This window comes from Colobus angolensis, unplaced genomic scaffold (assembly GCF_000951035.1).
Source record: "Colobus angolensis palliatus isolate OR3802 unplaced genomic scaffold, Cang.pa_1.0 Scaffold493, whole genome shotgun sequence".
In the NCBI taxonomy this organism is placed as follows: Eukaryota; Metazoa; Chordata; class Mammalia; order Primates; family Cercopithecidae; genus Colobus; species Colobus angolensis.
In genome coordinates, this window is record NW_012118410.1 from 2,007,055 (window position 1) to 2,023,139 (window position 16,085).

General features: G+C 37.2%; 1 protein-coding gene and 1 long non-coding RNA gene across 2 annotated transcripts in view; one reads left to right on the top strand and one right to left on the bottom strand.

The window, feature by feature from the left end:
- The window catches only part of SHPRH (SNF2 histone linker PHD RING helicase, E3 ubiquitin protein ligase), an 81,120-nt gene extending 71,572 nt beyond the window's left edge, over positions 1-9,548 (top strand). Inside the window, exons 28-30 of the mRNA XM_011959444.1 lie at positions 733-911; positions 6,053-6,133; positions 7,565-9,548. Coding sequence (XP_011814834.1) covers positions 733-911; positions 6,053-6,133; positions 7,565-7,661 — 357 coding nt within the window. The 3' untranslated portion in view covers positions 7,662-9,548. The remainder of the gene's footprint in view (positions 1-732; positions 912-6,052; positions 6,134-7,564) is intronic.
- Positions 8,510-16,085, bottom strand: part of LOC105524251 — an 80,694-nt gene continuing 73,118 nt past the window's right edge. Inside the window, exons 3-4 of the long non-coding RNA XR_001003729.1 lie at positions 11,111-11,193; positions 8,510-11,063 (exon numbers count right to left, since the gene is read on the bottom strand). This is a non-coding gene — a long non-coding RNA (uncharacterized LOC105524251). The remainder of the gene's footprint in view (positions 11,064-11,110; positions 11,194-16,085) is intronic.

Below are 16,085 nucleotides of genomic sequence, written 5' to 3' on the forward strand. Positions count from 1 at the left end.
ATTGAAACTGCTGTTAACTAGCTTAGTTACATTTATTGTCTGGTGTCACATAAGCCACATAAACAGCATCTGAGTTCTTGATTAATTATAAAGTGAACATTTAGAAGCAGAGAAACTCTAGGTATTTTCAGTCTATGTAGTTATACCTGTATATAACAAGACCATTGGCTTTTTCAAGATCTCCCAACTTGAGGTTCTTTTTTTTTTTTAGTACAGGAAAAGATTACCTATGATATATCCGTTGAATGGACAGGGGCCTCGCATTGCAAGGATTAAGTTCTAAAGTCACTGTCAGGCAGAACTGCATGTGGTCACAATTATCCTTACATCATGCTCAGCATAGTGACAGACATATGACCTCAAGCACACACAGAGACCAAATGAAAATTTAACAGATTCATGTCTCTTACCTCACATTCATTCTAGCACATTCTTTCTCTTTCTTTTTCCTCTAACCTCATATAGTTTAATTTGCGTGCATCACATGCATCTGTCTTGTGATTCCTCTAGATATTACGAAGAACAAGAGAGCTTATATGATACATTTCTTCATAATTAAAATCAAGCGACAAGTTTACATTTTCTAAAGTTGATTATTTTGCATTTAAGTTTCTTAGCTGTTACCTTTCACAATAGTAATAGATAGCATTAGACGTCTTTAAAGTGAGCTATTACATACTGCTCTTATTTTAACTGATCCAGCTAAAATTAAAATGTACCTTTCTTTTTTAGGAGAACCTTTCAGCATTTAAACGTGATCCCCAAATCAATATTTTGCTGCTGCCCCTGCACACAGGTTCTAATGGATTAACTATCATTGAAGCAACTCATGTTCTCTTGGTGGAGCCCATATTGAACCCTGCCCATGAGCTTCAGGCCATAGGGAGGGTGCACCGAATTGGACAGACAAAGTAAGGACTAAAATTAGAATCAGTCACATTTGCTTCAGTTTTCTGAGAAACCAAATCAGTCTTTAGACTCTTCATTTATGTTCATCATAGCCTACGTGTTTTTAATTACTTCCTTAGATACTACATTTTTTAATTATTTATTTTATAATTTATTTATTTATAACTTTTTAATTATTTAATTAAAAGGCATGAGATTTCCAACCCTCCCTTCTCTCCAAGAAGCAAACCCCCAAATTGTCCCAAATTTTTCTCTTCCCTCCTACAAAAACCTTATCACTTTATCCAAAAAAAATTGTTAGAAATGCTTAAGACAGCTACAAAGTTGAAGGCATCCATCATGCCTTTGAGGAGAATGGAGTTTTGTCTCAAGTAGTCCCGTGCTTAAAAGAAGACATACCTTGTACATGACTGAAAATAAATGACTCCTTTTAAAATTCTTAACCTTAAGAAAAGACACCTCCTAGGTCAGCTCCAAGAGATCATTAGATTCAGTTTAAGGCCCAAAGCAAACCTAATAGTGAATATTATTATATGACATGTATTAGCTTTATTCATATATCAGAATAGACAGTTATGTTTGATAAGACCTGCTAAATGTGTTACCTTCTGGATGTTTAAAAAAGAAGTGTCTTTTTTATTTAGAAATGTTAAATATCTTCGATGTTTAAAAAAGAAAAAGAAACACACACACATCCATAATAAGCACTTATTAAATCAATATTTATTGAGTACCTACTATATGTCAGGCATTATTCTAAATACTGAAGATTCAAATTGAATGATACATAATTTGTTTCCCCAAGTAAGTCACTGTGTAGTAGTACAGGAAGCACGATTTAAAGTGTTGGGTAGAATGTGCAACAGTATAATAATAAAAGGACTGTGTTAACAAAAGAAGGTAATGATCACTCGAGCCCTACAGGGTCAGGAAAGGCTTTATGATGTTGAGTCTTGAAGGAATAATTGTTTCACAGTTGGCTGGAAAAGGGTAGTCACACAGCCAAAGAGAGTTAGATATGCAAAAATACAGTGGTGGAAAATGACATGACATTTCTAGGGACTGTAAGGAGTTTGGAACTGTTGCAGTGAAAGTATGAGAAAGGGATCATTGGCAGGAAATGAAGTCTTCTGTGTCATACTCAGAAATGTAGACTGTCCTGTAAGTGGTAGTGGGAGAGAAAATAAAGGGTTTACTTGTAAACAGGGAAGAGACATGTTTATTAAACCCCTTAACAAATAGGGCAAAGTAACTGTAATAAATGCAGGCTTCTTCTAACTTACCACCAAGTGTCGTTTGAAATGAAGTCACGTCTTTACTTGTTTTTTGTTGGTTTTCTTCTGTGTTTTTAAATACTGATATTTTGTCCTACCAGTGTTCTTTTAAAGCATAGGCTGGACTAGTCTTATATTTGAAACCACAAGTCCAAATGGGCATTCAGCATTACCCAACAATCTTACTATGCCTCCCAAGTGAATCTGTTTTTTTCTACCTTCTGAGGAGTCTGTCTTAAGTCTGTCTTCTTTCTCACCATTGCAATCTTGCCTCATACAGGGGAAACATATACAATCAGATTAGAAGTACCTCATCTTTCCATCATCAACTTGAACAATCTGCCTGCATCAGTACTCACATGCTTTTTGGTAGATTTTTATTGAGTATCTTCTGTGTGCCAGGTACTGTTCTAGGAACATGAGATGTCCTCATGGAGGGCAATTCTAGCTGTAACGGGTTTGGTAGACAGAAAGGTGGTAAACAATAAACATAAGTACAATCTAGACTATGTTCGGAGCTGGAAAAGTAGAGTGGGGTGAGGAAGTAAGAGTGCAGTGTTTGGGCAGGAAGGCATGCAAGGCCTTATTGAGAAGGTCTGAGCAAGGACTTGAAAGAAATGGGAAAATGGGAAAGTTAGTCATACAGCTGTCTTGCAAAAGAACGTTCAAGTAAACAGTGCATTTGGTGCAAAGGCCCTAAGTCAGAAGTATGGTATGTTAGAAGAATAGCAAGGAACCACAGTTGCTAAAGGGGAGAGAAGCAGGAGTTGAAGTGAGCGTGCTCAGTGGGGAGAGGGATTATATTGGGCCCAGGAAGCCACTGTGAGGACAGTGCTTTTGCCCTGTGTGAAATCAGGAGCCATTGGAAGGCTTTGAGCAGAGGCCTGGCATATCTTAAGTTTTAAAAGAATCATTCTGAGTGCTATGATGGGGTGGGAGTGAAGGGGAACAAGGGAGAGTAGAAGCAGGGAGAGTCTTGGAGGCTATTGCAGTCGTCCTGGTGAGAGCTGAAGGTGACCTGACCATGGCGGTAGCAGTGCACATGGTAAGGAGTGGTCAGATTCTGGATATATTTTGAAGATAGAACTGATAGAACTTTTGGACAGACTAGACATGGGGTGTGAGAGGGTCAAGGATAACACTATGGGTTTTGGCTTGGACAACTAGAAGGATGAAGTAACCTTTAGCTGAGCTGGAGCAGTCTACAGGGTAGAACAGATTTGGTAAGAGAAGAACTGACATCCAAATGGAGATTTCTATTCTGTAACTAGATGTACAAGTCCATTAAGTCACGAGACTGAATGAGATTACCTAGGGGTGAGTTTAGATAGTGATAGAATTTAGATAGAGGACCATGGACTGAACTCCAGGGCACCAAATTTCAACTATTCTAGGAGAGGAGAAGAAACCAACAAAGGTAACAAAGATCAAGCAGTGAGTTAGAAGAAAACCAGAAGACGGGTGTCCTAGGAGCCAAGTAAAAAATGTACCTCAAAGAAGAGGATATGGTCACCTGTTGCAAGTGCTGTGAAAAATGTCAAGGAAGATAAGGATTGAGAATTGATCATTAGATTTAGCAACATGGAGATCAAAATCAGGTTAAGTAGTAGAGGTGACAGTCTGACTTTAGTTTTGGAGAAAATGGGATTTTGTGTGTTTCTTATTTAACAAATACTTATATAACAAAGAGAGGTTAGGTAACTTGCCCATGGTCAGACAACTAGTAGAAGCAGTGGCAGATTTCAGGCACAGCCATTCTGCCTTCACAGTACAAGCTTTAACCACAGTGCACTGCTGCTTCTGTGTGGCTGGTACAGCTAGTATTTGAGGAGTTTTGCTGCAGAGAAAAGGAAGAGAATGAGATCAAGAGAAGTATTTGTTTTTCCTTTCAAATGGGAGAATTAGTAAGAGAATGATTCATTAGAGACAACAAAAACTAGTGAAGGAGGAGAACAGGGAGAATGCTTGACAGTGTCCTTGAGTAGCCAAGAGGATACGGGATGGAACACTGAAGTGGAGGGAGGGGTTGGTAGGCAGGAGCATGGCTATGTCATCCAGTAATAAGCAGGAAAGTACCTCATATGCCTTCCCTTTTATTACAGCAGAAGTGTCCCTTTTCTTTCAAAAGCCACTCATTCATTTGTCCTGGACTCCATTCCTTCTCATATTTTCAAGGACAGGTATACATTTCCCTTGTACAGGTTGAGTATCCCTTAACTGAAATGCTTTAAGTGTTTTGCCTTTAGAATTTTTTCAGATTTTAGAATATTTGCATATACATAGTGAGATATCTTAGGAATGAAACCCCAGTCTAAACATGAAATTTATTTATGTTTCATATACAACTTCTACACATAGCCTGAAGGTGATTTTATATAATATTTTAAATAATTTTGTTCACAAAAGCAAGTTTTTACTGTGTTTTCACTGTGACTCATCACATGAAGTCAGGTGTTGAATTCTCCACATGTCACGTTGGCACTCAAAAAGTTTTGGATTTTGGAGCATTTTGGATTTTGGGTTTTTGGATTAGGGATACTCAACCTGTCATATATTACCCCATAAATATGTCTTAATATTATCCATCTTTAAAAAGAAAAAAACACTCCGATACATCCTACCTCCATCTCTACTTTTTTATCCCCCATTCTCTGTCAAACTGTCTGGTTTATTTTTCTCTCCACCATATCACTGAAGTGAGGCTTATAACATTTTTAGTGACCTACTTCTTGCCAGTGGTCTGAGGGTTCTTTGTCTACACCCCTTCGGTGAATTTTTCTAGTCTTAGGGCTTTAGGTAGCTTTTACGGATTGATGACTCTCAGGTATATATTCCCCAGCCCAGACATGCCCATATAACTCCTGTCCCAGGTGCATATATCCAGTTCTAGCTCTGCACACATCTCTCTGGACTCACCTTGGATACCTGTCTAATAGTTATCTGATAGGTTTCACATGGACAAAACAAAACTGTGTTGCATCTGCACTCTCACTCCCACCCTGAGCTTTCCCCATCTTATAATGTGGCACTGTCATCTGTTCCTGCCCAGATCAGAAATCTAGGACTCTTCTATATTTTTGTTTTCACATCTCACATCCCAGTCATCTTTTAAGTTTTGTCAGCTCTGCCACCAAAAGATACTCCAATTCTACATGACTGCTGTCTCCACTGACACAACCATAGTGCATTCACCCTTACTTACCCAGATGACTACAGAACTTAACTGACTTCTCTGGTGCTCTTCTTGCTGAACAAGAAGTACATCCTCCACACAGTCGCCAAAGGGATTTCTAAAGTATGGTCAGGTATACATCAAATCATGCATACAAACCCACCAAGGGCTTCCCATTATAACCACAATACAATTCAAATGCTTGGTCACATCCTGGAAGGCCCTGTGTGACCTGGCCCCTGCACACTTCTCCACCCTTATTTTCACCTCTCTCCCTTGCTTACAGGATGCTTCTGCTGTGCTAGCCTTCTTTTGGCCTCTTGAACATGTTAGACTTGTTCCAGGCATGTTCCCTTCCCGGGGAATGTGCTGTTTCTTCTGTTTGGATGTTCTTCCTACTCCTCCTTTGCCTACTGGCCTCATTCCCATCACTGTTGTTTCAGTTGGCATGTCAGCCTCCTCCCAGCATTATATTTACCTGAAACTATCTTACTCCTTCATGTGTTTATTGTCTGTCTCTCGTTAGAATGCTGTCAGGAGATTAAATAGTTTATTTTATTTGCTGCTGAACCCCTCCCAGCACCTGCCACAAGTGGGCACCAACTGACTGATGAATATAGCATGTAAAATGTGAAGTTAGTTTGTACTGATTCGTTTTACTGTGTTTTTAAGCTTAAGATTTTTCTGTACCTTTTAGACCTACTATTGTACACAGATTCTTAATTAAAGCAACAATAGAAGAAAGAATGCAGGCAATGCTGAAAACTGCTGAGAGGAGGTAGGTAATAATTTACGACAAGTAGAAGGGGGAAGGTTTTCCTGTTAAAAGTTTGTATCTTTGGAACTTCTTCCTGTTAAAAGTTTGTATCTTTGGAACTTAGATGACGATAAAAAATACAACACAAATACTTTTTAAAAGCAAGGTCTGACGTTTTGCCTTTTCACTGTTTCCCAGTCAGTGTTCCAGGCTTTGTATATTTGAATTAATGTATTAATTGTAACATAAATACAAACTATACTACATTTCTTTGCCACATTGGATCACTTTCTAAACAAAATATATCTTTATGCCTGACATAAGCCTTAGTCTCATATGTGTAAACTAAACTCTTATTGCTACTTTCTACATCACACTTGTTAGTCACCTGCAGGTATAAATATCTGAACTTTAAAATTTGACTGTAAAATTTAAAATTTGGGAGTCTGAGGCAGGGGAATAACCTGAGGTCGTGAGTTCGAAACCAGCCTGGCCAACATGGCGAAACCCCGTCTCTATTAAAAACACAAAAGTTAGCCAGGCGTGGTGGCACGCGCCATAGTCTGAGCTACTTGGGAGGCTGAGGCAGGAGAATCGCTTGAACCCAGGAGGTGGAGGTTGCAGTGAGCCAAGATCATGCCACTGCACTCCAGCCTGGGCAACAGAGCAAGACTGTGTCCCTGGGAAAAACAAAACAAAAACTTGATTGGTTAAGGTTAATTGTGGTGTCAATCCAAAGACAGAACAAAAGCAGAGAGACCAAACCAGTCTTAATTTTAAAAGCTTGACTCTGGAATCATAGAACACTCTAATATTTATGCTATAATTTATTTAAATCTTTTTGAAAACATAAATCTTTCTACATCTTTAGGAGGTAGGTAGGATTGGAAGGTACCCAGGGAAAAGATGATTGCCTTAGAAGGGATTGTCAAATAGCAAAGAAACAATTTGAAACCACAAATTTTCTTCCATTGATGGTTTCTGGGAAGGAAAGAGGCTTCCACAGGAGCCTTTTTACCTAAAACATGAAGGCTTTTTAAAGTTCTTGTTTCCTTTTGTATCAGACTTCAGTGATTTTTATTTAGGTTGTTTTAATAAAATAGCAGTTATGAGTTGTTTGAAATTCTCTTGAAACAATTTAACTTTAGGTGGTAAGAAGGTAATTTGTAAGGTGAGAGCCTTAGTAGCAGTTGTCAAGAGTTTTGTTCTTTGTTCTGTTAATTGCACAGAGAAAAAAACATTTTGACAGACCCTAAACGTAATATATACAAGTCTTCACTAGTTTTGACAAGGTATAACAATGATCTTATCACTTGCTTTCCTCTGGGAGTTTCTTATAGCCCAGTTACAAAAACTTAAGAAAAAATATGTGTCTAGTTCGTATTACTACAAATACAATCGCTGATGGCTTGGGGTTTCTTTCTCACTGTGCTCATTTGGAAAACCTTGCAGTCACACGAACTCATCAGTGAAGCATTCAGAGGCTTCCGTCTTGACCGTGGCTGACCTGGCAGACCTGTTTACCAAAGAAACTGAAGAGCTTGAATGAACTATACTTGATTCATTCCATGGACTTTAGTGTATTAATAAACTTTCATAGCTGTAGAGCAAAGTTACAAGTTTTAAAAACCCAGTAGATAACATTTACAACTGTTCCTAGTTGAATGAATTTGTTTCTTGTTCTGGTTATACAGTGGCCTAGTACTTACTGAGTCCTTTTCAATATACTGTTTTCAGAAGATCTATAAAGATTTTTAATTTTACACTCCTAATAAAATATTTATTTTTTGTCCCAAATAATATCTATATCTGACGATACAAGGGAATTAAGAGAGGTAATGTGTACTTACTTTTCTTATGATAAGATCAGTCATAAAAAGAGTTGGAATAAGAAAGTAAACTAGTCTAGTTTTATATGACCTGGTATATTCAACCAACATAGATCTCAGTTTTTGGAAGGGCCTTCAGTATCTTTAGCACATGATTCACCAGTATCTTGTTAGTAATATTTTAAGTAGATGGTGAATTACATTAACTCATTTTTTGAGTAGGCTTATACCATAACTTTACAACTAGTAATTTTGCAATAATACAACTCCTTAGAATAAGTTAATGTTAGACAGTTATTTCTTTCTTCTGCATCTTGCTACTGAAAACAAAAACAATGAAAATATTCATATTTCTATTATGTGTAAAGTGGTGTTAGTGTAGACAGTTAACTCCAAATAGATTTTTTTAATGTATTAATGATTACCTTAAAATTATCTGCTTTCTCTACTCTTAATTTTTCTTATTGTTAAAGTTTTTATATGTTGTAAGATTGATGTATCTGTAAATATTGCAGTTTTAAGATTTTGTTTTATTATAACATGGAAATATGGCAGGGTTTTGTTTCAATCATTATTATACTGATGTCTTGGATTCTTTTTCTCGCCCATGTTCTTGTGTAACTAGAACTTTTTAGCCAGTGATATCTAAATTCATGGTAGAGTTGTTATTTCACTCCAGTTGTTCCTCCCTTAAGCACGAGTCTTTGACCTTTTGAACAAGAGAATGCCATGTTCACATAAGCGAATCGTTGCAAGTGCTAATAACCAAGTGTTCTTCTTCTGTGAGGAATTAATGGACTTTGAAATTGCTGAATAAGGAGTAGCTTGTTATATCCTAGCCATTTGATGTAATACAAATGTTCTTGTTTGGCTTCCTTTTCTTTGAGCCTTCAGAGTTTTAAAGGACCTTTTTTGACCCTCAGGACTTATTAGCTCCTAGTCAGCTGCCTGGAAAACTCATAGAACCATCCCCTGGATCCCATTTGTCCAAGAGGCTTTGGTGCTCAGTTAAGGTGCATTTTCTTACTCTAGGTTTATAGAGTGATGTAATTCAACTGAAGAAAACACACACATGCTTTTGGTGCTTATTCTTCAGTTAAAAGGAGGTATGCATTGATTCTTTTATATGAAATTAAATCAAACTTATTTTTATAGCTCTTTACATATTAAAAAGAGCTTTCCTGTACATTTACATGTATAATTTGCCCAACAATCTTGTGAAGTTGATACAATTAATATCATTCCTGTTTTAAAGGTAGAGAACTGAAGTTCAGATACATTGAAACTTTCTTAGGACATGTAGCAAGTAAACAGTGGAGCCCAGGTACCCTGACTCCATATCTTACATTCTTTTACTAATAACATGTCATGCTGAGATTCAGAAGGCCCATGCTTATAATTTAAAAATGAGACTACTTCAGTATTTCTTTGTGTTTATTTTCTACTATTCCTTTCTGAGCTATGTTTTAGAGAAAACAATTTGATATGCTTCAATTTTGTAAAAACAAATTACATATATATATAAAAATTATCTGTATTAGACAAAAACTGTTTTTATTTATTTCTGTAAGATATCAATTAAATAAATATTTTAGTGGAAATGAAAATTGTGGAATCCTTTGATTTCTGAGCCTTAGAACATATAGGGTTTTTTGATTTTTTCTTTCAACAAAAGATATCAAAATGGCTAATACTACAGAATCCCATATTTTATATACATATGTTACATCTTAAAAACAATTGTGACAGTTTCCAATTGTTCAAAACAAATACAAATCTGATCCTCACATTTTCTTGGCTACAGACAAAGGATTTTTTAAGTTTTCTTCCTCTATTATTTTATAGCCTCTGAAACATTACTATGTTTATAAGTAGTTGTTCTTAAATGGGTGCTATGCTAATGAACTAGTGAGAAAAAATGAGATAGCCACAATTGTTAGAATAGCCCCAGTCATTAAACTTAAATGTGTTTGGACCTAGAGAATCATTTTCTGTTATATGATTCCAGATGAGTTTACTAGAACTGAAAAGATACATACAACGTAAAGTCCATATACCTTAGTTCACAGCCATTTTGCTTCAAACCAGGATAACTTTACTGTGTTTATTGCAGCATCAGTGTTTCTCTTTGTATGTGACCTGAGCTGAATAAGCCATGCATTCAGTTTTAGGAATTGTTATCTTTCATGTCACATGAACAACAAACTAAAAATCTTAACATGATAATTCAACATGCAACTACTAATACTTTACAAATAATGATCAGACCAACTATTTATCTAAATATTTAGGAACTGAATTTAACAGTGCAAGATTAATCACCAACGCAAGCTCTCCTTTCAGGTGGACAAAGTAAGAAATCATGTCGTTTTAATCTTCTGCTCTCATTTAATAGCTCTTCAAGTGTGCCTAAGTTATTTGTGTTTATTAAATGACAAGATAACCTTTCAGAAATGCAGAGATCACTCATGCTGAATAACCTCAGGCTTACTTAATTCAAATAAAAGGTGCCTTTCAATCTTCCTAGAATTTAGGTAAACAAAATCCCACAATGTGCCATTTCATACTTTTTAACTGGCATACAAATGCAAAAATGAAATGTAAAAAAAGAATTTAAACCAATTAAATGAATTAAAAACCAATGCAAAAATAAAAAAAGGCATTACAACAGAATACTACAAGCAATGCATTTTAAGCCTGTCTACTCTGATAAAGGACATCTAGTCATTAAGACTTCTTCAAAGTGAGATCAGTTAACTGTTTATAAAATTTCTGTTTACAAGAATCCCTGTGTACCTCTGTTACATTGTGAAGCCCACATGAATGCTTATCACATGTAAGGGTTGAATATGAACCATTTGCAAGCCTTCCCTTAGAGGAAGGCTATGTAAGTAATTGATAACCCCAAAGGGAGTTCGAGCCTTGTGCTAAGTATGTGGTGTTGCCTCTGAGTTACAAAACAGATAGTATCACATCCAGAAAATAGCACGAGTACTTGGCAGAGGCCAGAGTTGTCATCTCCAGCCTTCTCCTGCCCTCAGACAGCCTTTCAGGGGCATGTATATAGCTCATCTTTGAAGAGTGAAGGTCCCCACACCATCCTTGTATCTTCTTCATTTAATGTCAGTGTGAAAGTCCCCATACCATCCTTGTATCTTCTTCATTTAATGTCAGTGACTCTCAATACTGATTTTTGGGGACTAACTTTGTTATCTTGAAACCAAATTTTTATTGCAGCTTATGCTTCTTTTCCTGCAAAATAGAAAAAAAAAAAAAAAAAGCCTCCATTATCTGTATAATGATCTTTGTATAGGTGACTACTATTATTAAATCAATAACTTTTTCTCTCCCTATCAAAAAATCAGCCTTTTTTAAGTGGTCTGCCTTTCCAAACCCTATTGTTATCTTTGTCTCTCCAGTAAACTTGTTTTTAATACTCCACACCTGCCTAGAGAGCATATTAGAGGAGCGACTTGTTCAAAGACACATTTTCGATCTATGGGATCTTTCCAGACCTGTGATTTGTATGTGCGCACAGTTCTGATCACTGACCCTTCCAGTGTTCTAAGGAGCAAACATTTGTGCTCAAATTTCCTTAGAAATCATTTCTGTACATTTTATTATTTATTTAGGATATACTTACTGAAATTACCTGTGGTCATTTTCTGCCAAGACTATTTAACATTTACCGCATCATGTCCCTAATTCTTTACCCAGATCCGTAAGGCACCGCATGCCTCTTCTGTTCTCTTGACTTACCATAATCAAACAACTGCTATCTCCAGTTATTTTTCCAGAGCCTTTGTAAAAATTTCCATTGACTGAGAGCATCATTGCCTGTTGATAACGTTGAGTGTATTTTTCCTTTGTTCCAGAATCATGTCTTCTTTGGTAAATGCAAATCTGTGTTTTAAACAGGAATGCATTTTAGTTTCTGATCTTTATCAGAATGTTTATAAGTGATTCCGCTGTTAAACTGTGAAAGCATCAGTGTGGAATGTTGTATTTACCTAAAACTTCCCCAGTGCTTTTCACTTCTCAGGTCCGTAATTATAATCATGTTAATGTTTATATTCTGCAACTGACTGTTTTCTACCCTGCACTCAGATTTGCCTTCCCAGGTTTTCTACCAGCATGATAGGGTGCAAGTAAAACTTTACACCTCTGTAAGAGGCACTTCTGTCTTTTTAATAAGTTGTTAATGATGACTCAAGCAGTCATCTCGTTTACGCAGTGATTTATTTTTAAGGGATTACTCTACGCATACAGCAGAAGATTTAGCAAGTTTCTTTCTTAAAATGGCTTTGGACTTTCAAGCAAGATAAAGATCTCTACTGAGTAAACCACCTTTTTTATTTTTTATTTTATTTTTATTTTTATTATTATTATTATTATTTTGATACACAGTCTGTGTTGTCCAGGGTGAAGTGCCATGACAGCTCACTGCAACCTCAACTTCTCAGGCTCGGGTGATGTCCCCACCTCAGCCTCCCGGGTAGCTGGGACTACAGACATGCACCACCACACCTGTTTATTTTTTTGTAGAGACAGGGTTTTGCCATGTTGCCCAGGCTTGTCTCGAACTACTGGGTTCTAGCAATCCACCTGCCTCGGCCTCCCAACGTGCTGGGATTACAATAAACCACCTTTTAATTCTCTCTCTTTTTCCCTTCCTTTCTTCCATTATTCCTTATTTCCTTTTCTTCAATCTTATTTCCTCTTTGGTTTTGAAACTGTATGTGTAGACATTGGAAAAAGCAATTTATCCACCATTATATAAAAAAGGACGCTTATCAGACCACTGCCCAAGCATTCCTAACTGGAGTCAGTGGACTTATGGAGGGAAAGAAGGTCCACAGGTGAGCTTCAAAGGGCAAACTCCCAACATTGTATACCTTCCAGTAGCTTCCTAGAGACAGAGTTTCATATTGTCTGTCAGATTCTTAAAGGGATTCAAGGCCTAAAAGGACCCATTGCCATAGACCATCAGTTTCCAAGTGTGATCCTTAGGGATCTCCAAGACTAAGCAGTCTGAAAGGCCCTAGGATTTTCTTCATATGTGTCAACGAAAACAACATACTCAACACATTTATTAACAAAGCTGATATATGAGAAGTTGGTTGCCTTCAGTTAGGGAACTTTAAAGAGATTTGCAAAATTGTACAACAATGCCATTCTTTTCACTAAGTCTTTGTTTTATTTTAGAAAATAGTTATTTTTCATTTCACAATGTGTTATTATATGTTAACATGTAATAGGTTTATTATTTCTAGTTAATATTTTTATATTGCTTAGTTTTAATTTCTAATAAGGTAAATAGTTGTGGATATAACCCATATAAACAAAAGCAAAGTCTTAATAGAGTCCTTAATCATTTTGAAGCATATAAAGTATTCTTGAGCCCCAAAAGTTTGAGAAACATTGATCGCTTGTATCATCTTCAGTTTCTCTCCATCAAGAACAAGGCAAGGAATTGGCATAATTTTTTCCAGCCAAGTTCGTATCAAGGTGCTATATGCACATTTGTAGAAAGAAGTCTACCCACAGCAGGTGCATTGGCTCACACCTGTAATTCCACCCCTTTGAGAGGCTAAGGTGGGTGAATCACTTGAGGCCAGGAGCTCAAGACCAATCTGGGAAACATGATGAAACCCCATCTCTAGTAAAAATAAGAAAATTAGCTGGGCATGGTGGCGGATGCCTGTAATCACAGCTACCAGGAGGCTGAGGTAGAAGGATCACTTCATTTTAGGAGGAGGGAAGGAGGAAGAGAGGGAGGGAGGAAGGGAGGGGAAATCTGGTGGACTTAGTATAACAAGGAGTTTGATTTAATTTTGCGCCTTATGCTTTGTTTGAAAAAAAAAAAAAATTAAATGGTTAAGGTTGCGTATGGTAGCTTTATAAACCAAACCCTGTCTCCATATGAACGTAAAGTGGACAGTGATGTTCTGTGCTTTGTGACCAAAGAGATAATTGTCACCTGTAATGGTCAGTTTTATCTGTCAACTTGGTAAGGCTGTAATCCATTTGTTCAATCAAACACTAATCTCTGTGTTGCTGAGAAAATATTTTGTAGATGTGATTAACATCCTTAATCAGCCTATTTTAAACAAGAGAGATAGTCCTAGATAACCTGGAGGATTTTATTCAGTCATTGGAAGGGTTTAGTAACAGAGTGGAGCTTCCCAGAAGAAATGCTGCCCATGGACAGCAGCTTCAGCTCATTCCTCTGTGTGCCAGCCTGCCCTCCCTGATGGCTGGCCCTCCAGATTTCAGACTTGTCTAGCCAACTCCTACAATTATGTAAGCCAATTCTTTGGGATGGATCCCTTAATTTATTGCAGCTACTGTTTTTTTTTGTTTGTTTGTTTGTTTTTTCTCTGAATTGTGACTGGTACACCACCCTTGGGGAAGACTTTCAAATGTACAAAAGAAGGTACCCAAACTACCAGGTTTTTGCTCAGAAAATGGTGAAACTGTTTATGCTGCCACTTTTAAACAGCACTATAATGTTTCTAAAAAGAAAATACCCAAAAATGTTTAGCCATGACCTAAACACGTAAAGAATAAAGGTTGTGAAAATAAAAAGAGAAAGAGAGGTTGGCTAGGCGTGATGGCTCACATCACACCTGGAATCCCAGAACCTTGGGAGGCCCAAGTGGGCAGATTGCTTGAGGCCAAGAGTTTGAGATTAGTCTGGCCAACATGTGAAAACCCTTTCTCTACTAAAAATACAAAAATTAGCTGGGAATGGTGGCCCATGTCTGTAGTCCAGATGCTGAGACACAAGAATTGCTTGGACCCGAGAGGAGGAGGTTGCAGTGAGCTAGATCATGCCACTGCACTCCAGCCTGGGCTGCAGAGCAAGACTGTCTCAAAAAAAAAAAAAACCTTGGGTGGGTGATATAGTTTGGATATTTGTCCTTTCCAAATCTCACATTGAAATTCAATCCCCAATATTGGAAGTGGTGCCTGGTGGAAGGATTTTGGTTATGGGGTTGGAACCCTCATGAATGACTTGTTACCATATGTGTGATAATGAGTGAGTTCTTACTGTTATTTCCCATGAGAACTGCTTGTATAAACAGTCTGGCACTTCCCTCCTCTCTCTCTCTCCATCTCTTGCTTTCTGCTTTTTGCTGCCATTTGATGCCTTTCATGAGCTTTTTCTTATGAAATCTGCAGATCAACACCAACACCCTTATTCTCATCCACTTATCAGTCACATGTCACCTATAAATGGAGACTGGAGCTAATCACTAAGAAAGGAGAGTAATTGGACTCTCATTTATTTACTTCGAGTGTATTGTTGTTTCCATGTGCATGATTACATGAGTAATTGCAGATTATACTCTCTAGCTTTAAACTCACTTGCTCGAACAAGTGACATTAAAAGATTGCTCCTACAAAGAATCCTTGTGTCAAAGATAATAGTAATAATGCCAGAAAACAACAAAATAATAGCACAGCTGATACTTTTACAACTGACTACTGAGTTCTGTTAGCTATGTGACTAGGTAAAAACAATGAAGACTGATCAGATCTGTCAAGCTGTCATACAGTGAAAATTCTGGATTATCAAGAAAATCTGAAATATAAATTTACACCCATTATTAATAACTACATTCCTATTTTATTTATCCATTCCCACACTGCTAATAAAGACATACCCAGATTGGATAATTTATAAAGAAAAAGAGGTCTAATGGACTAAAAGTTCCATATGGCTGGGAAGGTGAAGGAGGAGCAAAGGTACCTCTTACATGGCAGCAGACAAGAGAGCTGTGAAGGGGAACTGCCCTTAAAACCATCAGATATCGTGAGACTTATTCAAAAAGTGCCCCGTGATTCAGTTACCTCCCACTGGGTCCCTCCCATGACACATGGAGATTATTATGGGAACTAAAATTCAAGATGGAATTTGGGTGAGGCACACCCAAACCATATCACCTGTTATGTTTCAGTCAGATATATCTTTGCACTGTGACAGCCCATAAAAGAGAATTTCAAAATACACTGAACTTAGAATCAAGTCAACATTTGCTATTTGACAAAGTGCTGAACAACAATAATGTGGTTTGGCTGTGTCCCCATCCAAATTTCATCTTGAATTTTAGCTCCCATAATCCCCACATGTCATGGGA